At 48.5% G+C, this 25,677-nt stretch overlaps 1 protein-coding gene across 1 annotated transcript in view; it reads left to right on the top strand.

Moving 5' to 3' along the window:
• Positions 1 to 24,071, top strand: part of COL27A1 (collagen type XXVII alpha 1 chain) — a 155,383-nt gene extending 131,312 nt beyond the window's left edge. Inside the window, exons 45-62 of the mRNA XM_064376659.1 lie at positions 118 to 171; positions 443 to 496; positions 1,293 to 1,346; positions 1,464 to 1,571; positions 2,059 to 2,166; positions 3,303 to 3,410; positions 11,236 to 11,289; positions 11,808 to 11,870; positions 12,252 to 12,305; positions 12,464 to 12,499; positions 12,625 to 12,642; positions 12,858 to 12,893; positions 13,275 to 13,301; positions 15,756 to 15,821; positions 17,701 to 17,869; positions 19,205 to 19,314; positions 20,728 to 20,946; positions 22,110 to 24,071. Of these exons, the coding sequence (XP_064232729.1) occupies positions 118 to 171; positions 443 to 496; positions 1,293 to 1,346; positions 1,464 to 1,571; positions 2,059 to 2,166; positions 3,303 to 3,410; positions 11,236 to 11,289; positions 11,808 to 11,870; positions 12,252 to 12,305; positions 12,464 to 12,499; positions 12,625 to 12,642; positions 12,858 to 12,893; positions 13,275 to 13,301; positions 15,756 to 15,821; positions 17,701 to 17,869; positions 19,205 to 19,314; positions 20,728 to 20,946; positions 22,110 to 22,256 (1,485 nt within the window). The 3' untranslated portion in view covers positions 22,257 to 24,071. The remainder of the gene's footprint in view (positions 1 to 117; positions 172 to 442; positions 497 to 1,292; positions 1,347 to 1,463; positions 1,572 to 2,058; positions 2,167 to 3,302; positions 3,411 to 11,235; positions 11,290 to 11,807; positions 11,871 to 12,251; positions 12,306 to 12,463; positions 12,500 to 12,624; positions 12,643 to 12,857; positions 12,894 to 13,274; positions 13,302 to 15,755; positions 15,822 to 17,700; positions 17,870 to 19,204; positions 19,315 to 20,727; positions 20,947 to 22,109) is intronic.
• The last annotated feature ends 1,606 nt before the right edge of the window (positions 24,072 to 25,677 follow it).

The raw sequence follows: 25,677 nt of genomic DNA, 5'->3' as shown, positions 1-25,677 counted from the left end.
ATGACGGGGAGAGGGGCGATGACATGATTCTAGAAAGAAAGAGAACTTCCCAGGCTTCTGTGCTGCCCTCAGTGCCCTGAGGATGGGCCCCCTCACCTGTCTCTCTCTGGCTTCCAGGGACAGGAGGGTGTGCAGGGCCTCCGTGGAAAGCCAGGCCAGCAGGGCCAACCCGTGAGTGCTGCTTCCTGTCCCATCCCTGCCTCCTGCCCTGAGTGGGGTGGAGCAGTGGGAAAGAACTGGGCCCCTTAAAGCTTAAAGGGACCCTCCCTGCAGGAGGGTCTGGAGCAGCCATTTCTGTTTCTCCTGCCCTGACCCTGGGGATACCCCCTAGAACCTGCACCCCCAAACCCCTCCCCACCCCTCCCCCTCCAGGCGGAGACTGGCCACCCTCCCCGGGAGAGAATCCTGGGGCTGCCTTGCGTCATCTCACCTTGGTTTGCAGGGGCATCCGGGACCCCGGGGGCGGCCGGGACCCAAAGGATCGAAAGGCGCAGAGGTAAGAGGCCGGGGGCTTCAGCAGGGGAGACTGAGTCCCGGGCGGGGGGGAAGCCTGACCCAGGGTCACACAGCAACCCGAACGCAGGCTGCAGAGGCTGCGAGGCAGGGCAGGGAGGGGCGGCCCGCCAGGAGCTGAGGGAGCAGGCTGCTTTTGGCCATGACCCCATCTCCCTTCAAACAGCCTGAGCCAGGAGGGACGATCAGCCCCATTTCACAGGGCTCCAGGAGGGAAGCCACCTGCCTGAGGCCAACCAGAGTGACTTGAACCCAGGGCAGTCTGGAGCCGAGGCTGGCCTCTCTCTCCCCGACATCACACTATAGAGAGAAAACTGGGAGGAGTCAGTGAAGGGGGTCTGGAGGAAGAAGAGGCGGAGACAGGGTGTTCAAGGAGGAGCCATTCTTGTCTCTGGCCCAGGACCCCTGCATTCCCCCAGCCCCCAGGCTGGGCCAGTGCTCTCTTAATGCCCTTCCCTCCCGCAGGTGCACCCCCTCACCCACACTCCTCAGGGATATGTGGTCCCTAAATGATCAGATGGACCCATGGCCTCTGGCTCCTCCCAGGAAATTGCCAATGCCCGTGAGGTGACACCAGGGCCCAGAGCAGGCTCAGTGACAACCCTGAACATTCCAAGGCTGGCCCTGGACCCAGGCTTCCAGGCCAGTGTGCTTGGGCACATCTGTGGCCTCACATGCTCACTCAGGGGCCCACAATCCTCTCAGTCCCTCCTTCCAGAGCTCCTAGGGTCCTGCACCTCCACCAGGCAGCCTTCATCATGTGGCCCTTGATTTTTCAGGGGCCAAAGGGAAAGCAAGGCAAGGCAGGGGCCCCGGGCCGGAGGGGTGTCCAGGTGAGTGCCTGTAGCTGCTGTTTCCACCAGCCTCCCTGCCCGTCCACACACACCCCCACCGCCCTCCACCCTGCCCCCAACACCGAACGCCCTCACCAGCTTTTTATGTACCCCCAGGGCCTGCAGGGGCTGCCGGGGCCCCGGGGCGTGGTGGGAAGACAGGGCCCCGAGGGCATCGCTGGACCAGATGGGCTTCCTGGCAGGGACGGGCAAGCGGGACAGCAGGTGAGGGGCTTGAGTTAACAGATGGTGGATCCATTTGGGACCAGGTGTAGGGGAACTTCCCCAGGCCATGGGCCAGGGGAGCCGGTTTAGAAACTTGGATGGGTAGAACCAACACATCCAGAAGTTTTCTTGGGGTGGGCAACCATCTGATCCCCTGGCACCTGGAAGTGTGGACCTTTCGCTGTCTCTTCTGGATGCCAGCACCCAGAAAGTCCTTCCATTCCTCCCCTAACTGGTGGATAGAGTTCCTATCCCGCCCCTTCCCCGCTCTCAATCCCGCCCTTTCCCCTCCCCCGCCCCAGCCCACAGTCCTCAGCTCCCCCTGTCCTCCTGGTCCAGTCTCGTCACACACGTCCGTCTGACCTTCATCCTGGAGTGTGGCCCCTTCCTCCCGCTACACCCAGGGTTCACCCAGGCGTTAAGCCATCTGCTTTCTTGGCTATTTCCTGAAACACAAGAGACCCACCTTTGCCTGTTTTCTTGACAGGGGGAGCAGGGAGACGATGGGGACCCTGGTCCCATGGGCCCTGCTGGGAAGAGAGGAAATCCAGGTGTGGCTGGCTTGCCTGGAGCACAGGGGCCCCCAGGATTCAAGGTCAGATACTTCTTAAGCAACTTACACCCCCAGCCCTTCCTACTTGATGCAGACTAGTAGTTCCGACTCTTCAGGCACCCATGTCCCAAAGCCTAAGTGAAAATAGAGTCCACATTGTTGACCCTTCTCGAGGGTCCTGCCCCAAGCTTGAACCAGACTTAAAAGGATAATTCATCCAGGGAGCTGGTAAATACCACCCCTACCAGGCCCTTGAAACCTTCAACTGGTTTTTGAGCTGTCCACGGGCGCCCTCTCATGGACATTTATGGAACAACAGCTGTTGCTTGCAGCCGGGATCCCCAAGGTATCCTTAGAAAGCTTCCCAGAGCAGCGTGGGAGGAGGGGCCACCATGAATCCGTCAGAACCAAGGGCTGGACACTGAAGGGGAGATGTAGACGAATGATTCAGATGTGGTTCTTGCCCTCCCTGAGCTGAAGGTTTAATTGGGGAAAGGTTGGAACCCTCTGAGACACAGGAGGCAGAGGGAGAGATGGCCTTGACCCAGGGAAGATTTGAATGAGAATAGAAGGCGAAAAGGTGGCCATGCGGTGGCTCAGGGCTGTACTCCCAGCACTTCGGGAGGCCGAGGCGGGCGGATCACTTGAGGTCAGGAGTTCAAGACCATCCTGGCCAATATGGGGAAACCCTGTCTCTACTAAAAATACAAAAATTAGCCGGGCATGGTGGTGGGCACCTGTAGTCCCAGCTACTCGGGGGGGCTGAGGCAGGAGAATCACTTGAAACAGGGAGGCGGAGGTTGCAGTGAGTCGAGATTACACCACTGCGCTCCAGCCTGGGTGACAGAGTGAGACTCCGTCTAAAAATAAATAAATAGTAAGGGGAGGAGGCATTCTAGGGGTGTGAGCTGAGGTTTGGAGGAGGAGCTGCATGCTGTGGCTACAAACACTGGAGGAAGGCAGGGCCGGGAATGCTGGGGGAGGGAAAGAGACCTTCCTCTCTGGGAGGTGAAAGTCTTGCCACCACCCCCCACCAGGCCTCCATTTGTTGTCCCAGCCTCCTGCAATCTCAGGTACCCTGTGGCATCACTGTTCTGACTCTCCTAGGCCCCCCTCCCTCCCCCTCCCCTAGACCCCCTTCCCCGCTTTGACTGGTAATTTTGATGTGTTTCTTTAAGGGTGAGAGTGGGTTACCTGGACAGCTGGGTCCCCATGGCAAGCGAGGGACCGAGGGCAGAACGGGGCTCCCTGGAAACCAGGGGGAGCCTGGGTCCAAAGGCCAGCCGGTGAGTGAGGTCCAGAGAATGCATGTGCCCATGCACTTACACATGCACGCACTCACACCTACACATACAAACACATGCACACTCATACACACACACAAACACACTGACCCAGAAGCCACCTCCTTGCTCTGTGACAAGGGCTAAAATCTGGGTACCGGATACCATTCTGCCACCCCTGAGCCAGGTAATAGGGGAGGCTGAGGAAAGAGACCCGAGTGGTCCCTTCAGAATGAAGAGAGGGTGCTCCTAATCAGAAGGTGGGCTCTGCTGACTCCCAGTCCAGTGCTCATTCTGTGCCTCACTGCCTTTGCCCCTCTGTCCCAGAGGCTACATTCAGCTTACCCCAGCCTAGAAAAAGAAGGAAGAATGAACGGAGAATAAACAGGGCATATAGGAAACACATACCAAACAGTTTTAATACCTCAATTAAAAACTGAGATTGTCAGAGTGGGTGAAAAAGAAAGACCCAACTACATCCACTGCTACAAGAAATCCACTTTAAATATAAAGATATAAGTGGGTTAAAGACAGACGTAGAAAAAGGCGTACTGTGCTAACATGCATCCCAAACAGCTGGAGTAGCTATTTTAATACCAGACAAAATGGATTTCAGAGCAGACTACTAACAGTAATAAAAGTCATTTCATAATGACAAGGAAGTCAACTTATCAAAATTGCATGAGAATCATAAATGTTTGTGCACCTAATAATAGATCTTCAAAATAATCAGGCAATGACTGATAAAACTACAAGGAGAAATAGACAAATTCACAATTATAGTCAAGGATTTTAATATATTTCTCTCCTAATGGGTAGAACAGAAGTAGATAGAAGATCAGTAAGGATATCTTGAACTGCATTATCAACCAACGTGATCTAATTGACATTTATAGAACACTGCACCCAACATCAGCAAGATACACATTCGTTACAAGTACATTCAGAACATTTACCAAGACAGACAATATTTTGAACCTTAAGACCAATACATAAATTTTATTAATAAAATATTATAGTAATATAAATAATATAAGTATTAAATAAGGTATTTAATAGTATAAATAATATTTTATCAATTCATTCTTTAAGAAATTTAAAAGGATTCAAATCACACAAAGAATGTTCTCTTACCATAATGAAATTAAATTATAAATCAATAACAGAGAGATCTGAAAAATCTGCAAACATTTGGAAACTAAGTAACAAATGTCTAAATGACTTACGGGTCAAAGAAGAAATCAAAAGGGAAGTTAGCATTTTGAATTGAATGAAAGTAAAAAGCAGCTTATAAAAATCGGTGAAATGCTGTTGATGTAATATTTAGGGAGATCTTTATAGTAATACCTTCTGTATTAGAAAAGAAGAAAGGTCTCAAATAAATGGTCTCGGATTCCATCTTAAGAAATTGGGGTTTAGGACTGGAGAAGGCAAATTTAAAACAAAGTAAGCAGAAGGAAGGAAATAATGAAGATAAAAATAAACCAAAAAAAATTGAAAATCAAAAGTTTTTTGAGATCTGTAAAACTGATAAACCTCTTGCCAGACTAATCAGGAAACAAAAAAAAAAAGAGAGAAAGAATCCACAAGTTCCTAGTATCAGGGATAGGGGAGCAATGTTGCTACAGATATGACAGAAATTAAAAGGATAATAAGAGAATGATAACTTTATGCCAATAAATTTAAAGACCTAGATGAAATGGACAAATTCCTTGAAAGACAAAATGATCAAAGGTCACTCAAGAAGAGACTGATAACCTAAATAGCCTTGTATCTATTAAAGGGATTGAATCGGCAGTTAAAGAGCTTCCACAAAGCAAACTCTGGGCCTAGATGGCTTCACTGGTCAGTGCTACTAAACATTACAAAAGAAATAATACCAATTCTACATAGACTCCTCCAGAACACTGAAGAGAAGAATGATTACCACAACTCTTTCCTTGAGCTGCTATTACCCTGATGTCAAAGCCAGATAGACATTACAAGAAAAGGAAATTACAGACTAATATGCCTTTTTTTTTTTGACATAGATACTTATTTATTTGCATAAAGTTTCCACACATGCCATTTAAAAACTCCAGTGGTTTTTAAAAAAATAAGCCCTTAAGAGCTCTAAGACACATGCCTCATAAATATAGCTACCACAATTCTCAATAAAATTTTAGTTAGCTGAACCTAAGAATATATAAGAAGGATAATACATCAAGACCAAGTGGGGTTTATCTTAGGAATGCGAGGATGGTATAACATTTGGAAATAAATCAGTATAATTCACTGTATTAACAAACTCAAAAAGAAAACCTATTTGTGATCAAATGGGTTTTCTTTTTGAGTTTGTTAATACAGTGAATTATATTGATTTGATCACCTCAGTGATCAAATGCAGGAAAAGCATTTAACAAAAATCTAACTCTGCTTCTGATAAAAACTCAACAAACTAGGTATAGAAGTTCCTCAACTTGATAAAGTACATCCATGGAAATCCTAGTCAACATCATACTTAATAGTGATTGACTGAATACTTTTTTTCAAGGAGCAGATCAGAAACAAGTCAAGGATATCTGTTCTCACCACTTCTATTCAACATTGTACTGGCAATTCTAGCCAGTGCAATAAGGCAAGAAAAATAAAAAGAGACATTCATATCAAAAAGGAAGAATTAAACTTTTCATTTGTAGAAGAAATGATTGTCTATGTAGAAGATCCATTGGCATCTACAATAAAGCTACTAGAATAAGTGAGTTTAACAAGATCACAGGACACCAGATCAATATGCACAAATGTGATTGTATATACTAGTCAGTATGCATAAATGAATTGCATTTCTATACACTAACCAATGTACACAAATGAATTGCATTTCTATACACTAGCAACAAGCAATTAGAAATGGAAATCTAAAAAGCAACACTATTTATAATAGCATAAAATAAGAGATACATTGACATTAGGTGTGTAACATATATGCACTGAAAACTATAGAACACTGGTAAGAGAAATTGAAGAAGACTTAAATAAATGGAGATATATACTGTGTGTATGTGTTAAAAGACTCAATATTAATATGTCAGATTTCTTCAAAATAGTCTATAGATTCAGCACAATTCCAACTAAATCTTAGCAGGTTTTCATGTAGAAAATGACAAGCTGTTCCTAATGTACATGTGAAATATAAAGGACCTAGAATAACTGAAACAACATTGAAAGAGAAGAGCAAAGTTGGTGGACTAATGGCACCTGATTTCAAGACTTACTACAAATCTGCAGTCATCAAGAAATTGTGGTAGTACCATAAATGCACTAACAGATCAAAGGAACAGAATAAAAGGTCCAGAAATATACCACACATATATGGACAACTGCTTTTTAACAAAAGTGTGAAGACAATTCAGCAAATACAAAATAGTCTTACCTAACAAGTGGTGCCAGACACGTGATGCCTCATAACATGTACAAAAATTAACTCAACCTGGATCATACACCTACATGTAAAACCGAAAATGAAAACACTTCTACAACAGAGAAGGACATCTTCAAGAACTTGGATAAAACAAAGATTCTTAGATATGATACCAAAAGCATGATTCATAAAAGAAAATGTGATAAATCAGACTTCATCAACATTTAAAACTTTTACTCTTCAAAGGACACTATTAAGAGAATGAAAAGACAAGCCACATACTGGGGTAAAATATTTCTAAATTATATATTTGATTAAGGATTTCTATCCAGAACCTATAAAGAGCTCTCAAAACTCAATAATAAAAATAAACAGCCCAGTTTTTTAAAATGGGCAGGAGATTTGAATAGACACTTCAAAGAAAATATACTGATAGCAAATAAGCACATGAGAAAAAGATTAAGATCATTAGTCGTTAGACAAATGCTCATTAAAACCACAATAAGATGCTACTGCACATCTATTAGACTAGCGAAGAGCTTTAAAAGACTAACCACACCAAGTTTTGGTGAAGACATGGAGCAACTGAAACTTTCACACTCTGATAATGGAAATTTAAAGTGGTACGATCACTGTGGAATCAGTTGGGCAGCGTCTTTAAAAGTTAAGCATATCCCTACTGTATAATCCAATCATTCCATTCATAGATATTTACCCTACATAAATAAGGACGTTCGACCATACAAAGACTATACCAGAAGGTGCCTAGCAGCTTTTTATGATAACCCAAATTGAAAAAAAAGAAAAAATCAACTATATATCAGCAGGTGAATAAAGTGTAGTATGTTTATACAATGAAATACTATTTATCAGTAAATGGATTGAACTATTGACATATACAACAACATGGATGATTCTCAAGATAATTAGGCTGAGTGAAAGAACTCAGATAAAAAATAGTGTATACTGTGTGGTTTCATTTTTATAAAATTTTGGAAAACGCAAACTGTTCTGCATTGAAAGAAAATAGATCAGTGTTTCCTGGAGATGGGAGGGTAGGTGGGAAAGAAAGATTACAAAAGGGTGTGAGGAAACTTTGTCTTGGTTGTCATGACAGTTACATGGGTATACATAGATATGTCAAAATGAATCAGATTATACAATTTAAATAGTACAGTTGTTTATCTTCAGTTTTACTTTAGTAAGACTGTTTTTTAAATTACCCCTTCTTTGCACCTGTTGGGTACATAGGAGACAGCCATCAGAGTGCAAAAATGAACAGGTAGGATATCTCACAACTGGCTCTGTGAAGCCAGTGTTATCCTGATACCCTAACCAGAAAAAGACACCACAAGAAAGAAACCAACAGACAAATAAGCCTTGTGAATACAGACACAAAAATCCTTAATAAAATATTAGAAAACCAAATTCAGCAATATGCCTAAAGGATTCTTCTACACCATGATGAACTAAGATTTATCCTAGAAATGCAAAGCTGCTTCAACGTTTGGAAATCAATCAGTGGAATAAACCATATTAATAAAATAAAGGACAAACATTATACAGTCATCTTAATAGAGGCAGAAAAAGCATTTGACAAAATTCAACACCCTTTGATGATAAAAACAGCAACAATAACACAACCTAGGAACAGAAGGGACCATCCTCAACCTGATAAAAAATATCTGTGAAAATCCCACAGGTATCATCATAGTTAACGGTAGAAGACTGAACACTTCCTCAAGATCAGGAACAAGCCAAGGATGTCCATTGTTACCACTTCTATTCAATATTGTACTGAAATAGATTTGAAAGGAAGAAGTAACACTATGTCTGTTCACAAATGACATGATCTTGTATATGGAAAATAGTAAAAGATCCACAAAACAAAATTATTAGAACTAATAAACCAAAGTTGCAGGATACAAGATCAATATACAAAAATACCATTTGTATAGGTAACATAAAAACATCAATTATATTTCTATTTACTAACAATGAACAATTCAAAAATGAAATTAAAAAACATTTCCATTTATAATAGCATCAAAGAGAATAAAATAGGAATAAATCTAACAAAAGAAGGGCAAGAAGCTGGGCATGGTGCTATGTGCCTATAGCGCCAGCTACTGAGGAGGCTAAAATGGGAGAATCTCTTGAGCCCAGGAGTTCAAGTCCAGCCTGGGCAACATCTCAAGACCTTATTTAAAAAAAAAAAAAAAAAAAAGTGCAAGACATGTTCACTGAAAAATTCAAAATGTTGATGAAATTAAAATAAATAAATAAATAAATGGAAAGACATCCCATATTCATCGATCAGAAGACTTAGCATGGTTAAGATACTGTACTTACTACAAACGAAGCTACAGATGAAATATAATCCCTATCAAAATCCAAGCTGAGTTTTTAACAAAATCTGACAAATTGATCCTAAAATTCATATGGAAATGCAAATGGCCCAGAATAACCAAAATTTTGATCTTTAAACAAGATCAGAGTTGGACAATTCACACTTCCCAATTACAAAACTTATTGCAAAACTATACTAATGAAAACAGAAATAAACCCTTACATTTATGTCCATTGATTTTTATACATTTTTTTGTTTTTTTTTTTTGAGACAGAGTCTTGCTCTGTTGCCAGGCTGGAGCACAGTGGCGCAGTCTTGGCTCACTGCAACCTCCGCCTCCCAGGTTCAAGCGATTCTTCCGCCTCAGCCTCCCACAAGTAGCTGGGACCACAGGCACATGCCAAAAGCTCAGCTAATTTTTTTTTACTTTTAGTAGAGACGGGGTTTCACCATGTTGGCCAGGATGGTCTCGATCTCTTGACCTCGTGATCCACCTGCCTCGGCCTCCCAAAGTGCTGGGATTACAGGTGTGAGCCACCACGCCCAGCCCTATGTCCATTGATTTTTAACAAGAGTGCTAGGACAATTGAATGGGAGAAGAATTTTTTTCAAATAAACAGTGCCAAGACAATCACACAATCACATATCCACATACCAAAGAAGTAAGTTGGACCCCTGCTTCATACCACAGGCAAAAATTAACTACAAATGAATTATAGACCAAAATGTAAAGGCTAAAACTGTACAAATCCTAGGAGAAAACAAAAAACAAATCTTTATAACCTTGTATTAGGCAATAGTTCCTTAAATATGACGCCAAAAGCACAAGCAAAAAAAGAAAAGTAGATAGATTGGACTTCCTCAAAATCAAAAACTTCTGTGCTTCAGAAGATACCATCAAGAAAGTGAAAAAACCCACAGTATGGAAGAAAATATTCACAAGTCATATACAGGGAATGTGTATTTCTAATATGTAAAGAACACCTACGACTCAAGAATAAAAAGGCAATTCAAATTTAAAATGGACCAAGTATTCAAGTAGACATTTTTTCCAAAGGAGATACACAAATATCCAACAAGCATTTATAAGACAAATCAGAACCACCGAATCACCCGTAGCTCAATAAGGCTATTATCTTTTAACACTGAACAGAATTTAGATTACATGGAACCCTTCTGAAGGCTGACCCTTCAGCCTACCTGCATCAGCACCGGGTCTTGAATTGCATCCTTCCAGCCCTTTTGGGAGGGAGATGACATATTATCCTATTTTACAGATGAGGAAACTGAGGCTCAGTAGAGGGAATTGGCTTGCTACTGGTCTTACAATATTAGGCTAGGAGATTCTAACTACTTACGGGTTTCTGCTCATGAGCTTGAAGGCCAGTCCCCAAGAATGTGCAATAATGGCATGCTCCTCTGTCCCCAGGGGCCCCCAGCTCTCCCTTCTTGGCACAGGCCCCAGCATTCCCCGCTTGCCGTTTACTCTCTTAACCTCTTGCAAGATTGGGAGCAGGAGTCAGGAGAGGAGGCCGAAGGTCCCTGGAATTGTTCACCCTGGGTCTGAATCTAGCACAGTCCACGACATGGTGTCTGTGTGACTTTCAGCAAGTTCCTGCCCTCTCTGAGCCTCAGTTTCCTCATCTGTGAACAGGGGACATGGTGTGTCCCTGGGAGCATGCAGGTGTGGTGGTACCGGCAAAACATCTGGCACGTAGCAGGCCTTCAGTGAATGGGGTTATTTTTAGGGGATCATTCCTTAACAGAGCATTTCCGACCTGTGGGAGGCGGCTGCTGGCCCTTTTATTCTGTCCCTCCAAGACTTGGGACAGGAGCTCCCGGTGTTGCAGAGCCTCCCCTGTAGAATCCTGAGCCGGTCTCTGCTCTCTCATCTCATGGGGAGCACAGGCTCCCCTTGGAGCCCAGGAGGACTGGCATCTAGTTTGTGACCTGTCCACACTCACTTGATCACCCTGGACAGGCCGGGAGGGAAAAGGCAGGCCCTGAGGACCTGGGTGACCGGCGGGACACGCTGGCTATGACCTCGCTCGCTCCATCACTTCCTGTTCTCCCCGCAGGGTGACTCTGGCGAGATGGGCTTCCCAGGAATGGCAGGTCTCTTCGGACCCAAGGTATGGACTCCCACTGCTCACCATTCCTCTGGGGTCCCATCCATCCACCTCATTCATTCATTTATTCATTCAGCAAATAGTTATGGGGCACTTAAAACATTGACTGGAATACCCAATCTGGAACACCCAGAATCAGGCATGAACACCCTCATCCCCTGGCACCTACTCCAGCAGACCTAGGTTCCAAGCTCAGCTACACAATTACCTACCCTGTGCCTTGGGCAAGTCATTTAGTCTCTTTAAGCCTTGGTTTCCTCATCTGTAAAATGGGAGCAATGATAGTAGAAGACTGTTGCAAAAATAAAGACCAGAGGCAGACGCTACACAGCACTGAGCCAGCCTGCTGCTGGCACCTGCTGAATAATTACTGTGGGTGTTTCTTACTTCTGGGGCCTCTCAGATAAGGCCTCTCTTGATAGGGAGGGTGAAGGTTGGCAGACCTCAGGGGTGAGGGAGGTGCAGGGGCCCTTTACCCAGCAGCTGCCAAGTACAGGTAGCCTTTTCTCGGCCTCCCACAGGGTCCCCCTGGAGACATCGGCTTCAAAGGCATCCAGGGCCCTCGGGGGCCGCCTGGCTTGATGGTGAGTCCCCTGCCTGCTATCGCAGCAGGGATGGTCGTTCTAGGCTCAAGGTTGGCCGGCCATCAGCTGGCTGGGCACCTGTCTTCATCCTCCTCTTGCTCCTTGACTCTTGAGCCCTCTCTGCCCACAGCTTGGTTCCCACCTTCACACCACTCCTGCCGTTCCCGCCAGCTCAGCTGCCATCCTTCCCTCCTTCCACGCTTCCTCTGAAGCCCACCCCTAGGCACACAGGAGAGGCTCAGGAGATGCATGGCCTGGGCCTACCTCAGACGATCTCCCTCCTACTCCCTTGGACGCTCAGGCTGCCCTCCACCCTTGCCTCCGTGCCTCCGTTCCCCAGGCCCTGGGACAAGGACACATGAGCCTTTCTCTCTCCTTTAGGGAAAGGAAGGCATCATCGGGCCCCTCGGAATCCTGGGACCTTCGGGACTCCCGGTATGTGTGGGGGCTGGGCAGGAAGGATCCTGGGTCCCCTTGACTTCCTGGCTCCAGATTGTCTCTGTGACTCAGTGCCAGTCTAAGCCTCAGTTTCCCCATCTGGAAATGGGGATTCCCCTCTGGGCCCTGTCTCACTGGGCCGTGATTTGTTGCAGGGTCCGAAGGGTGACAAAGGCAGCCGTGGGGACTGGGTAAGTGGATGGGCTGGGGCTGAGGGGCGCAACGCTGCAGGGGTGGGGGAGGGGTGGGCTCACAGGGTGGGGCCAGGGCTCAGCCAGATTCCCTAACACTCTCCCCTGCTTCTGTCTCCCTCCAGGGATTGCAAGGTCCGAGGGTGAGTGGGCTGGGCATGAGGGCTGTGGGACAGGGTGTGGGGTGAGCACCCTGGGTTCGTCCAGTGGCACATGGTCTCCCTCTGGACCTCCGTCATCCATCTGTGCCAGAGGAACTATTGTCCCTGAGTCTCAGGTGTGCTTGGGGAGGGACTGGGATGGGGAGAGATGAAGACACTGTGGACCAGAGCTCACTCTCCTTCTCCTGTTCCCCCAGGGTCCTCCTGGCCCCAGAGGGCAGCCCGGCCCCCCGGTAGGTAACTGAGTGCTGGGTGCATCTTGGACTCCTGGGGGCAGGAGGGGGGTTCCTTTGAAGGGGACTCAAGGCTTTGCCAGCAGACTAAGCCTTGACCCTGAACCTCACAGGGCTCACATGCTTCTTGTAGCCCACAGACTCCTAGGACAGTATAGGACAGCCCTGAACATTCACCCTTGCCAACACGGGGTAATACCTAGCGGCCAGGCCTCCAGAAAAGTATAGACCAGCCCAGTGGGGCCCGCCAGGCCTCCAGGAGAGCAGACGGTAGCTTGGTGGGTCCTCCATGCTTTGATGGCCTCCCCGGTCTCCTGACACCCTCCCAGACTCCAGCACACTGTCCCCATCATTTAACTGACCTGCTGTCTTCTTTTACAGGGTCCTCCAGGGCATTCTCTCCAATTTGTAAGTTGGAAACATTCTCTTCTGCCTACCTGGGGTAAGGCCTAAAAGGTTCAGGGGAAGAGGCTGCTGGCCCTCTCTGGCCCCGGTGCCTGGAGCCTTAAGCTGGGCCTAGGGAGGCCCATGTCCTTTTGTCACTTCGTACTGGAAACTTGGACCTGGAAGCAACAGGAAGAGCCCCGGCCCAGGAGGCAGGAAACCTAAGCTTTTGATGTGCCCCTGACTGTGAATTCAGGAAGATGCTCCGGTCACTGGGGTCATGGTCCTATCTGTGTACTCTACACACATGGGCTGATTGCAAGAGTCCTTACATCTCAGATTCTGAATCCAAAGAGAGTTGGGGCCGGGTGTGGTAGCTCGTGCCTGTAATCCCAGCACTTTGGGAGGCCAAGGTGGGCAGATCACCTGAGGTCAGTAATTTGAGACCAGCCTGGCCAACATGGCAAAACCCCATCTCTACTAAAAATACGAAATTAGCCAGGCGTGGTAGGTGGCACCTGTAATCCTAGCTACAGGGAAGGCTTAGGCAGGAGAATCACTTGAACCCGGGAGGTGGAGGCTGCAGTGAGCCGAGATCACGCCACTGCACACCAGCCTGGGCAACAGATCAAGATTGTCTCAAAAAGAAACAAAAAGCAAAGAAAGTCAGGCCAGGGGGCGGATTGGGGCCCCTGCGTTCCTCCCTGGTGGCCACTGTGGCCCTGTCCGAGAGCATGACTCCTCCCAAGCCCTCCTCCATCCCCATTTTACTATTGCACGGCGGCTGGATGACTATTGCCATCAGGCCCCCACAGCGTCCCAGGGCATAGCCTCGAGGAGAGACTGAATGCAGCAGGAGCCCTCGGGCCAGGCGTCACTCAGAACCTCTGCTCTCCTCCTGTCTGCTCTCACTGCCCCTCCCTCCGCACCGTCCTCAAAGACAGAGTGACAGCCCTGGCCTCTCCTCTGCAGCCTTCCCTTGTCCTTCTCATCAGTAAGAAAGAAAGGTAAAGGAAAGTGAAAAGATCCAGGAAACACAGAAAATTAGAGGATTCTGGATTTTTGGAGTAATCACTAATACTGATTGAGTACTTGTTCAGTGCTAAGGTGCTGCTTTCCTTTTCTTTTTTTTTTTTTTTTTGAGATGCAGTCTTGCTCTGTCGCCCAGGCTGGAGTGCAGTGGTACAATCTTATCTCACTGCAACCTCGTCCTCCCAGGTTCAAGCGATTCTCCTGCCTCAGCCTCCCCAGTAGTTGCTATTATAGCTGCACACCGCACCCAGATAATTTTTGTATTTTAGTAGAGAAGGGCTTTCACCATGATGGCCAGGCTGGTCTTGAACTGCTGACCTCAAGTGATCCTCCCGCCTCAGCCTCCCAAAGTGCTGGGATTATAGGTGTGAGCCACTGCACCTGGGCTACAGGTGCTTTTCATGAGTTCCTTTCAGCAGTTCTTGTGAGACAGTTGTATTATCAGGTCTATTTTCAAGATGAAAAAACTGAAGAAAGGAGTTAAGCAGCTTTCCCCAGATGATGCAGTTAGCCAGTGGCAGGTCTGGGGCTCGAACCTGAGGAGCAGCCCTAGAGTCCGGGTTCCAGACCCCAGGCCTGGGCTGTTGCTGTTTCATGGCAAGACCACAGCCATGCCTCCGCCAAGCCCGGTGCTAGGGTTGGAAAGTTATATTAGGAAGTTATATTAGACCATTATAGTGCAAGCCAAAGGAGAAACAAGGAGACTGAGGGCATAGAGAAAGGGGGCCTCCCTCTTCTTAGTCTGGAGTCGGAAGCCTCCAGAGAGGCTTCCCATCGCAACTGACATCTATAGGATGAGTCTAGGGCAGGTTTTCTGAGACACAGTGCAGCTGACATTTGCATAATTCTTTGTGGTGAGTGACAGTCCCAGAGGATGTTTAGCAGAATTCCTGGCCTCTAACCATGAGATGCAAGTCGTACCCCCTCCCCGAGCTTGAACAACCAATCTGTCTCCAGATATTGCCAAATATCCCCTGGGGGTCGTCACCACTGCTTGAGAACCACTGGTGTAGAAGATAGCCAGATGTTGCATTGGAGGGAGGGACAAGTCCCCCAGGCAATGAGAACAGCGTGCACAAAGGCCCCATGGCCAGACAGCGTGGCATTTAGGAACTTAGAAGTACTATAGTGTGGCTGGAGCCAGAGCGCACATGGGGTAGAGGAAAGAGACAGGACTCAAGATCACAGGGTTCAGACTGGGTCTTATAACCATGTTGAGGAGTTTGAACTCAATCCTGAGGGCAATGGGGAGCTGTCAGAGTACCTGGGGAAAGGGAAAGGCAGGGTCAGCTGTGACTGTCTGCAAAGGGAGGAAGGACAGAGAGTTCCGCAGACGGCATATGACTTGGCCAAGATCCTGCCAGGGAATGTCGCCCTGGGGCTCCCACTTGATGGGTGTAGAGAACCCTGGGGGCAGGATACATACCCCGTCTTTTCCTTGCACAGCAACAAGATGACCTTGGGGTGGCTTTCCAGACGTGGATGGACACCAACGGAGCACTCAGACCAGAGGTAGGAGCTCTCCCCACGTGGGGTCCCTTCCTGGGAGAAACACAAATAAATAATGGCCCACGTGTGGTCACTGCCCTCTGTGTGGCCTGCATGGAGCATTTCAGAGTCCTGGTCTTGGTGGCATCTTGCATCCACAAGTGGGGGTTGGTACGGAGGCTCAGAATGGGCAGTGAGTCCAAAGTCCCATGGCCGGAAACAGGCCCTGAGCCCTTGAGCTTTCTCCGGAGGCGTCTCAGCGTCTCTGAGCTCTTGCTGGCTGGAGTCAGGGCGAGAAGCTTGCCTGGGCCCAGCGCCCACAGCAGCTTCCCAGAAATCACCCCCACGTTTCTCCAGGAGCAAGAAGCTCATGGTTAGCCCACGGGGCTCTGCTAAGACCCTGGCCTGTGGTCGACTCAGCTCCAAGACTCTAGGCTGAGAAGGGACCCCCGTGTCCTCTAGTCTAGCCTCTGTCGGGAGCCCTCTTTGCAGCCTGGCCTCCTTGGCATGACGGGGAACTCACTGCCCCCAGCTCAGATCTCCTACGAACATTTCTGTTTGTTCCCTGTGCTGGATGCTGAGACATAGTGCACAGTCACAGCCTTGACTTTCTCAGGACTCACAGTCTAGGGTGGAGGAGAGCATGGATGAGCCTCTTACCGTCTGCCTGGGGAGGTCAGTGGAAAGAGAGAGGGACGCCCAGGATGCAGTGTGGCTGGAGAAGGGAAGCGTTTCCTTCTGCCTCTGGAGGCCAGTGATGCTGCATCCTAGGGGAGCGCTGACCGGCAACATCCTTAACATTATTAAGGAAAGTGGCTCCATGTATCAAGCACCTCCTCCCCACTCTGCACTGGCAGTGGAGTCGAGGTTTATTTCTCGTGCACATGAAAGTTAATTGGCTTGTTGATGAGAGACCTTGGCTACCTGCCAGGGGCTCTGCCCTCTTCCTCTCCCACACATGACCCCCAAAGTCACTCCACACCAGGGGGAGGCACCACGGGAGGAAGAGAGTGTAGAGAATTGTGCAGGAGGGTCTCTGGGCCAGTCCTCTATGGGGCTGGCAACGCTCCACTTCCATCCCATTGGCTAAAGCACAAAAGAGGCTGGGAATGTAGTCTGTCCAGGCAGAAGAAATGGATCGGGTGAGCGGCTGCCGGTCTCTGACACATGTACATGCACGCACACACATGCACATATTCACATACGCATGCATGCACACACACGCATGCATGCACGCGCATGCATGCACACACGTGACCTCTTCCACCCCCAGAGGAAGGAGGGTTTCTTTAGCTCTGATTTGTAACTCTGGAAGCTGAGGCTTAAGGGGCGTGCAGGGGGAGTCTGGCCAGGGTGACCCTGAATGTCCCGCTCTTTAGTACTCTGTGGTCCCCTCCTGCCCCCTAGTGGAGATCTGCTCCTTCTCTGAACTCAAGTCCTCCTCCCGGCACTGGTGCCTGCTAGCCCCAGTTCCGTCTCCTGGTGCCTCACAGAGGCCCGTGGGAGCCCGGTGGGGGCTGGGCGCCCCCCCAAGTCATCTCCTCCCTGCACCTCCCCTTCCTCCAGACTCTTTGCAGATAGAGATAGGGGGCCGCTGCCGAGTGTCCCAGGCACCCTCACCTGCCTTATTCACAGGATTCTGCCTGTCCCGTATCAGAGATCATGGTCTGATCCTGAGCTCTTTTCAAGCCTCTGGGCCATCGTGACAGCCCTTCCTCCTGCACCTTGTCCCTGGCTCCAGTTTTCTCATCTGCAAAATAGAGAGAAACCCAACCCCTGCTCCAGCCATGACCCGTGGATCCAAGATATCTCCCAGGTTGTGAGAACCTGGCGCTGTGGAGGCTTGGACCCCAGGCTGGACCAGGACCCTCAGGTCCCAATGGCCACCCTCTCCTCGTGACAGGGTTATAGCTATCCGGACCGGCTGGTGCTGGACCAGGGAGGAGAGATCTTTAAAACCTTACACTACCTCAGCAACCTCATCCAGAGCATTAAGATGCCCCTGGGCACCAAAGAGAACCCCGCCCGGGTCTGCAGGGACCTCATGGACTGTGAGCAGAAGATGGTGGACGGTGAGAAGGCTTCCTGCCTGGGGTGGGGGTGCTGGGCATCAGTGAGCTGGGGCAGGGGGAATATTGATTTTTGGCTCGTTTTGGCTGAGTTTTTGTCCTAAGCAAGACAGATACATGGGCAGTCATTTATTCACTCAACAATCACTGAGCCTCACAGTATACCAGACTTTGTGCTTCCTGGGGTATGGGGAATGCAGAAGAGAGGTCCAACCCTTCCAGAGCCCCTAGATCGACATGCTGGGGGTGACCATTTCTGTGCAAAGAGGCAAGGGCTTTGGCAGAAAAAAGCCCCTGAGGCTGTAGGAGTCCCTGCCCCCAGGGGTCCATCATGTCACAGGTTCCTGGGTGAGCCAGGATTTTCCCCCTTTCTGAGAGTGACTCTACTCTCACATCTGTGAGCTGATGTGGTGATGTGAAGGATGAGCTGTGGAGGCAGACAGACCTGAGTTCCAATGTCAGCCCTGCCTCAAAGTTGCTCTGTGAGCTGGGGCAAGCCATGGCCCTATCCCAAGCCGCCCTTACCTCCTCTGCACAGGCAGCTGGGACCAGATGGCTGGTTGTCCCCTTTTTTTTTTAGACAGAGTCTCGCTCTGTCGCCAGGCTGGAGTGCAGTGCCACAATCTCAGCTCACTGCAACCTCTGCCTCCTGGCTTCAAGCAATTCTCCTGCCTCAGCCTCCAGAGTAGCTGGGATTACAGATGGAGGCCAACATGCCCAGCTAATTTCTGTATATTTAGTAGAGAAGGGGCTTCATATTGGCCAGGATGGTCTTGATCTCTTGACCTTGTGATCTGCCTGCCTCAGCCTCCCAAAGTGCTGGGATTACAGGTGTGCGCCACCGTGCCTGGCCAGTTGTCCCACTCTTGAGCTGCAAAGGCTTTGGCTTCCTGAGAATCCCAGTGGGGAAGCCAGATGTGAGCAGCAGTGCTGGCTGATGGGGTGGGAGCCCTGACTCCTGCCCTCCCCTGGCAGACCCTAGGAGGAGTCCTAGGCCTCGAAGAATCCATTCAACTAGATGATCCCCCAATCCCATGTGCAAGTGGCCCAGCCTCTCTCAACATCAATTGTCTCCTCTGTGAAATGGACACATCCCAGTAGCAACACGGAGAAGTACATAGCCATGTGGCCCCTGCTCTGGGGGCTCTGCCAGCTGTGAGCTCTGCCCAGAAGGTGTCCTTCCATCTCTTGGCTCATAGAATCCCTCTTCTGCCCACCTACCCTGACTTCATGTTCACCTGGGGCTTGGCAGGTCATGAGATACAGGGTCCATCTGCAGAACCGAAGTCTGGGCTCTTCCCCAGATATATACATCACCTCCTCCCATGCTGCCTGCAGGTACCTACTGGGTGGATCCAAACCTTGGCTGCTCGTCCGACACCATCGAAGTCTCCTGCAACTTCACGCACGGTGGACAGACGTGTCTCAAGCCCATCACGGCCTCCAAGGTACCCATCAGCTCCCACACTGCCCCCAAGCTGACCCTCTTTATCCCCAGCTTGCCCTGGCCCACAACAAACCCAGCTTCTGTTCTGAGCTGTGCCTGACTGCATGGCCTTGAGAAAGTCACCTCCTCCTTCCAAGACTGTTTCCTTATCTATAAATTGGGAGTGAGTTGAACTAATGTGTGGTTTCCAGACCCTTTTGAGTTGTATTATGCTGATGATTCTTCCTTCACATAGAATCTTCTGCCTAATGTCTAAAGCAGAGCAGTTGGCCAAGCTGGCTTGGCTTGGGGAACCATGACTCAAAAGGGAAAACGAGTGTGATGCTCATCTGAAGCACGTTGCATGAATTGTGTATGCAGATACTTAAGTCAGGTTCAATGCCTGAGTACCGCGTGCCTGTTTCTGGGCTGAGCATTTTAGATGGAACAGGGCCACTCAACAACGAACCAAGGCAGGTGGCAGCAGTGGAACGTGGCAGGGATCCTCAGTGGATCGTGGGTCTGTAGTTCCACTAAGCCTTCTGAATTTGGGGGCAGTTTATGCCACAGCAAGAAGCTGTGGCATCCCCACACCCACTGGGGAGGCTCTGGGAGATGCCCTGTGCTGACCGGGTCAGACTGGCAGTTTGAGGATCTCTAGGTGAGGCAGCCAGCCAGTCGCCAGGTCTTTGGTGGGTCCCTATCATGTGCCAGACCCTGAACCAGGACAGGGAGGTCAGAATCGCCACTGCCCCTGCAGCCAGAGGTCACAATCCAACGGGGACTTGGTGACATCCACAGGCTCTCTTCCCTGGTGACTCAAACGTTTGTGGGTCACGCAGCAAATCTGCCTGGCAGATGGGTGAGGCTGGAGTTGGTGCCTGGAACGGTGGCATGAGTGCCCAACTGGGTCACCTTCCCTGTCAGAAACAATGACAGGGCGAGGCTGTGCTCTGTGTGGGAAAGCACTGGAGCCACCAATCCTGTCCCGTTGTTTGTTCTCGGGTCTGCCGTTTCCAGCAGCAGCCCACCCCACCTCCCAGGGATCTTGGACTTAGGAAGGGTCTAGAAAGCACCTCTCATTTCCTCTACACTCCATGAGCCTCTCAATCTTAGACAAAACCCTCTTCCTCGCTGGGCCCCTGGATCCTAGCTCAGCCCCAAAGACCACCCATACAGTGGGGGAATGGCTTGGATGACATCGGGACCCTCGAAGCTCTGGCTCTGAGTCAGGCAGGACTTCTCTGCTTACAAAGCCAAGAACCTGTGAGACCAGCTCACACAGACCTCAATTTCCCTGTCTATCAAGTGGGCACATGTCTGGGAGCATTGCCAGGAAAGGGCCCATCCCTGTTCCCTCCATAGAGAGGCAGGGAATTCTCAGGCGAGGGTGCCGCCCAGCCTGAGCTGACTCACTGCTGTGGCTTCCCCACAGGTCGAGTTTGCCATCAGCCGGGTCCAGATGAATTTCCTGCACCTGCTAAGCTCCGAGGTGACCCAGCACATCACCATCCACTGCCTTAATATGACCGTGTGGCAGGAGGGCACTGGGCAGACCCCAGCCAAGCAGGCTGTGCGCTTCCGGGCCTGGAATGGACAGATTTTTGAGGCTGGGGGTCAGTTCCGGCCCGAGGTATCTGTGGATGGCTGCAAGGTAACTCTCAGAGCCCCTCCTAGGAGGGGCAACTGGAAAAAAATTGTTTGGAAAAATGTGTTTCTCTTATAAGATTATATCTAACATTTTAATACCATAATATATTAATGTGACAGATATAATTTTATCTTTGTGTAGTATTATTTAGAACAGTTTTCTAAAATTGTTTTTACTCACTTTCCTTTCTGGGAAGCCCCGAGGAGAGGTCTGGGCTGGTAAAAATTCTCCAGGCTAGTAGATGCTGTACTTACTTGTAAGGCTCTTTCAAAGAAGAGATATTTCCTCTTCCTGCTCCCACCCTAGTCAGGCTAGTTTCTTCCCATTACATTTTTTGGTCATTTTCAAATGTCCTGAATGGGATAGGTTGTCAGGGGAGGGGAAGACAGAAAGTTGAGAAAAGGCAACAGTCAGTTTCGTAAGATGAAACAAAAGTGGTCATACTACCCAGTGTTCGTGAGGGTGTGGGGAAACCGACAGTCTTGCATGAAGCTATTGGAAAAAATAAGTTGGTAGAGGTTTTCTGGATAGCAGCTCTCATATGTAGCCAAAACCTTAGAAATGTACTGATTTTTGTGAGGAGCTAAGCTATGAGGACGCAAAGGCGTAAGAATGGTACGACGGACTCTGGGGACTTGGGGAGAGGGTGGGAGAGGGGTGAGGGATAGAAGACTATACATTGGGTTCAGCGTACACTGCTCAGGTGATGGGTGCGTCAGAATCTCAGAAATCACCACTAAAGAACTTATTCATGTAACCAAACACCACCTTTCCCCAAAAACTTACTGAAAAAATAAATAATATATATAATATGTATAGATATATATGATATATGTGTGTGTGTGTGTGTATATATATACACACACACACACACACATAAGAGATGTACTTGTTTTTTGATCTAGCAATTCTAGAACAATACTTCTAGAATTCGTTCTAGGGAAATAAGAATGTGAACAAAGGTTTAGTTACAGTGATGTTCATGACAGCATTACTTATAAGAATAAAAAAAGTGGAAGCAATCTAAATGTGCCATATAGGTCATTGCTACAGTGAAATATAGTATGGCTATTAAAAATGGTGAGGAAAGATGGAAGGGAAAATGATCACGATGTGTGATAAGAACCACGATGGATGTACACGTGCACTTCTCCTTCCGCCCTCAGGTCCAAGATGGCCGCTGGCATCAGACGCTCTTCACCTTCCGGACCCAAGACCCCCAACAGCTGCCCATCGTCAGTGTGGACAACCTCCCTCCTGCCTCATCAGGGAAGCAGTACCGCCTGGAAGTTGGACCTGCTTGCTTCCTCTGACCTCTGACCTCTTGGCCCCTCTAGGCCTCGTGGAGGGGGAAGAGGAAGAGGCAAGGGGAGGGTGCCGAGGGGCAGATGGCTCCAGGAGAGGCAGCTCCCCTGCCCAAGTGTCCTTGGGCAGACCCCAGCTGTTGTCTGCCCGGTAGAAGTGGGTGGGTGTAGGAGGGGATAGTGTGTCCTTGGGAACAGTGGATCCCAGCTTAGCCCCAAAGACCAACCAAAGAGCCAGCCAGAGCAAGCTGGACCTGCAACCCGCCTGAGCCCCATGGCTTGTCTCTCAGCTCTACGGCCACCCCCTTCCCTCCCCAGCTTCCTGCCCAAAGAGCCCCACATTCAAGCCAACTTGAGGGAAGGGGGCATCTCGTCAGCTGGTCCCTGCTAGGGAGCTATTGATGTGCAATATTAGAAAGGAGACATGAAAAAAGGAGAAAAGGAAAGACAGAAGTATATATATATATTATTTAAACAAACACAAAGAAGGTGCGTGACTATTTTGTTTCCCCCCGGGAACTTGTTGAGAGGATGGGAAGGAGCGGCCAGGCGTGGGAAGCGGCGAGATCCTCGGGCTGGGGGTACCCACGTTTGCTACCTCCCACTGTGAAATCGCTGGTGCTCGCAATCGTCTCTCGTAGTGTATGTGATTTTTTTAAGGAAAAAGAAAAACCCTATTTAAGATTCTGAAGGTGCTACCGTTATTTTGCCACAGACTTTGAAGAAACTTTTGGATGTGGGGTATCATCCACATCTCTCTCTCTCTCCTCCAAATGACAAAGTTTGGGGAATTTTTGAATTTTCCTAGCATCACCCTTGTGCTCATCAGGTAATCTGCTAAGGAGGGGAAAAAAAAAAAAAGAAAAGAATAAAGTAAAAAAAAAAAAAAAGCAAAAGCAAAAAAATACAACCTACCAGAAACCAGAAGTAGAGAGATTTACCTTCTAACTTATGGACCTTGAAATGTCTGTCCTTTTAAGGCAGCAGGGAGGCCTGGGTGCGAAGCATGTTGGCTTGGCCCTTCACGGTCCTGGAGGGAGGTGAGGCTTGCCTTGGAAGGCGTGCCCTGGAGAGGTCTTCGGTGAAGCCTTGACCTTGAAGAAACCAATCACAAAAGTGGGCGTTGGGTCAGGGTTAGCCTTGGAGGTGAAGCGTCAACATGGAACCATCTCAGGAAGCTGCATCACCTCTTTCAAGGCTCTCACTTCCAGGAGTCTGTCCTTGCAAGAGGCAATCATCGTTCCTGCTTTTTTGTTGTCATTAAATTCTGTAGAAACCCATTATCATTAGCTCCAACTGTAAATTTGTGCCGAGGAGACAGAATAATGGTGGTGATCTCGGAGTTCGGCACCATCGTGACATTCAGCGTCCTCTGAATTGTGCTATATCAGCAAGCAAGTCGACACTTGAATTGGATTTTAAGGTTATTTTAAGTATGGAGTTATTTTTATAGAAGGGGAGAATGTATGTGAAAGTCTCTATTTGTATATTTCTCTCCTAAAGTTGTGTCTCCTTGGGAATTGGGTTTGATTTTTATTATTTAATACCTCACTCTGGCCCATCCCCCATCCCCACACTTCTGTATCCTCGCCCCGCTGCCTGTGCCTGGGACGCTCCGCATGGAAGTGCATATCTGTAGCAGCTCGGGCCTCATCTCAGCGCTCAGATCCCTCCTGCCACCAGAATCCACTGGCCTCTGTCTCATTCTTGGGTGTTCCTGCTGTCCTCGTTTACGTCTCTGTCCACATGTCAGTGTATTAAAACCCCAGTGGGTTCCGTTTCTCCTTTTTCCCTTCTGGATTTTAAATAAATATTTAAAACTGAGGCAATGGAATGACGTGCCTGTGGTCCTGTGCTGCTTCTCAAAGCTCGGGGGTCGGGGACAGTTTCTGGCTGGGCTGGGACAGGGAGTGGGAGGAGATGCTCAGAGGATGCCCTCCTTACGCTGTGACAAATACCACAAACTTGGTGGGTTCAAGCTTGTCTCTTAGAGACAAACTTTACTCAACTGCAGCGCTTCGGTCTGTGCCTCTGTGGTCACACGTGTTCTCCTGAGGTGTCTCTGTGCCCCATCTTCTCTTTATGAGGACCCCATCATATTGGATTAGGGCCCACCCTCATGACCCCACCTTAACTTGCTTTCATCTGCAAAGACCTTACCTCCAAATGAGGTCACATTCACTGGTGCCGGGGGTTAGGACTTCGTATCTTTTGGGGGGACACAATTCAACTCTTAACACATAGGGAAGGGGGTACAGAGAGGTTAACATGAGCAATTTGTGGTTAACTACACGTAACATAAAATTTGCCACTCATGACAGTACGTTCGCAATGGGATGCAACATCACCACGATCTATTTGCATGTTATTTTCATCACCCCTAAAGGAAAGCCATACCCATTTTAGCAGTCACACCCTCCTCCAACCCCTGGAGAATCACCAGCCTGCTTTCTGTGTCCACGGCTCTGCCTGCTCCAGACGTATTGTATTACATTGGTGCCAAAGTAATTGCGGTTTTTGTCTTTGCTTCTAAATGGCAAAAACCGCAATTACTTGGGCACCAGCCTCATACAAGTGGAGTCACATGATACGTGGTCTTTTGTGACTTGGCTTCTTGCACTCGGCATGATGTTTTCAAGATTCATCTGTGTCGTAACGTGTATCAGTACTTCATTCTTTTTATGGTTGAATACGCTCCGTTGGATGGATAAACCACATTTCGTTTACCTACTCATAAGTGGATGAACATTTGAGCCAAATTGGTGGACATTTGGGCTGCTTCTACCTTTGACTATGGTGAATAATGCTTCAAAAGGAGGAATCCCTACCTGTCAGATTCTTGAGAGAAGTCGCAATAGCATCTGCTGTGGAAGAAGCGAGTGGGTGTAAATCTGGGAGATGGGGTTGCAATTTAGAAAACAAAAATATAGGATGCCCAGATGAATTTGAATTTCAGATAAACAATACCTACTTTTTTTTTTTTTGAGATGGAGTTTTGCTCTTGTCGCCCAAGCTGGAGTGCGATCTCGGCTCACTGCAACCTCTGCGTCCCAGGTTTCAGCAATTCACCTGTCTCAGCCTCCTAAGCAGCTGGGATTACAGGCACATGCCACTACGCCCAGCTAATTTTTTTGTATTTTTAGTAGAAATGGGTTTCACCATGTTAGCCAGGCTGGTCTTGAACTCCTGACCTCAGGTGATTCGCCCGTCTCAGTCTCCCAAAGTGCTGGGATTACACACCCGGCCACCACACCCGGCCAACAATAGCTACTTTATAGTACAAGTATGCTCCATGCAATTTTGAGGATATGCTTATGCTAAAAATCATTTTACTTTTTGTTTATCTGAAATTTACACGTATCTGAGTACCCTGGCCTGGAGCCCACATTTCCTGACCCTTGTTTCAGATCTCTTTCTTCCTCAGCTTGTT

The sequence above is a fragment of the Aotus nancymaae genome, unplaced genomic scaffold (assembly GCF_030222135.1).
Source record: "Aotus nancymaae isolate 86718 unplaced genomic scaffold, 86718_ANA_hifiasm-v0.15.2.pri h1tg000003l, whole genome shotgun sequence".
NCBI classification, from domain to species: Eukaryota; Metazoa; Chordata; class Mammalia; order Primates; family Aotidae; genus Aotus; species Aotus nancymaae.
This window is presented reverse-complemented; position numbering and strand designations above follow the sequence as displayed.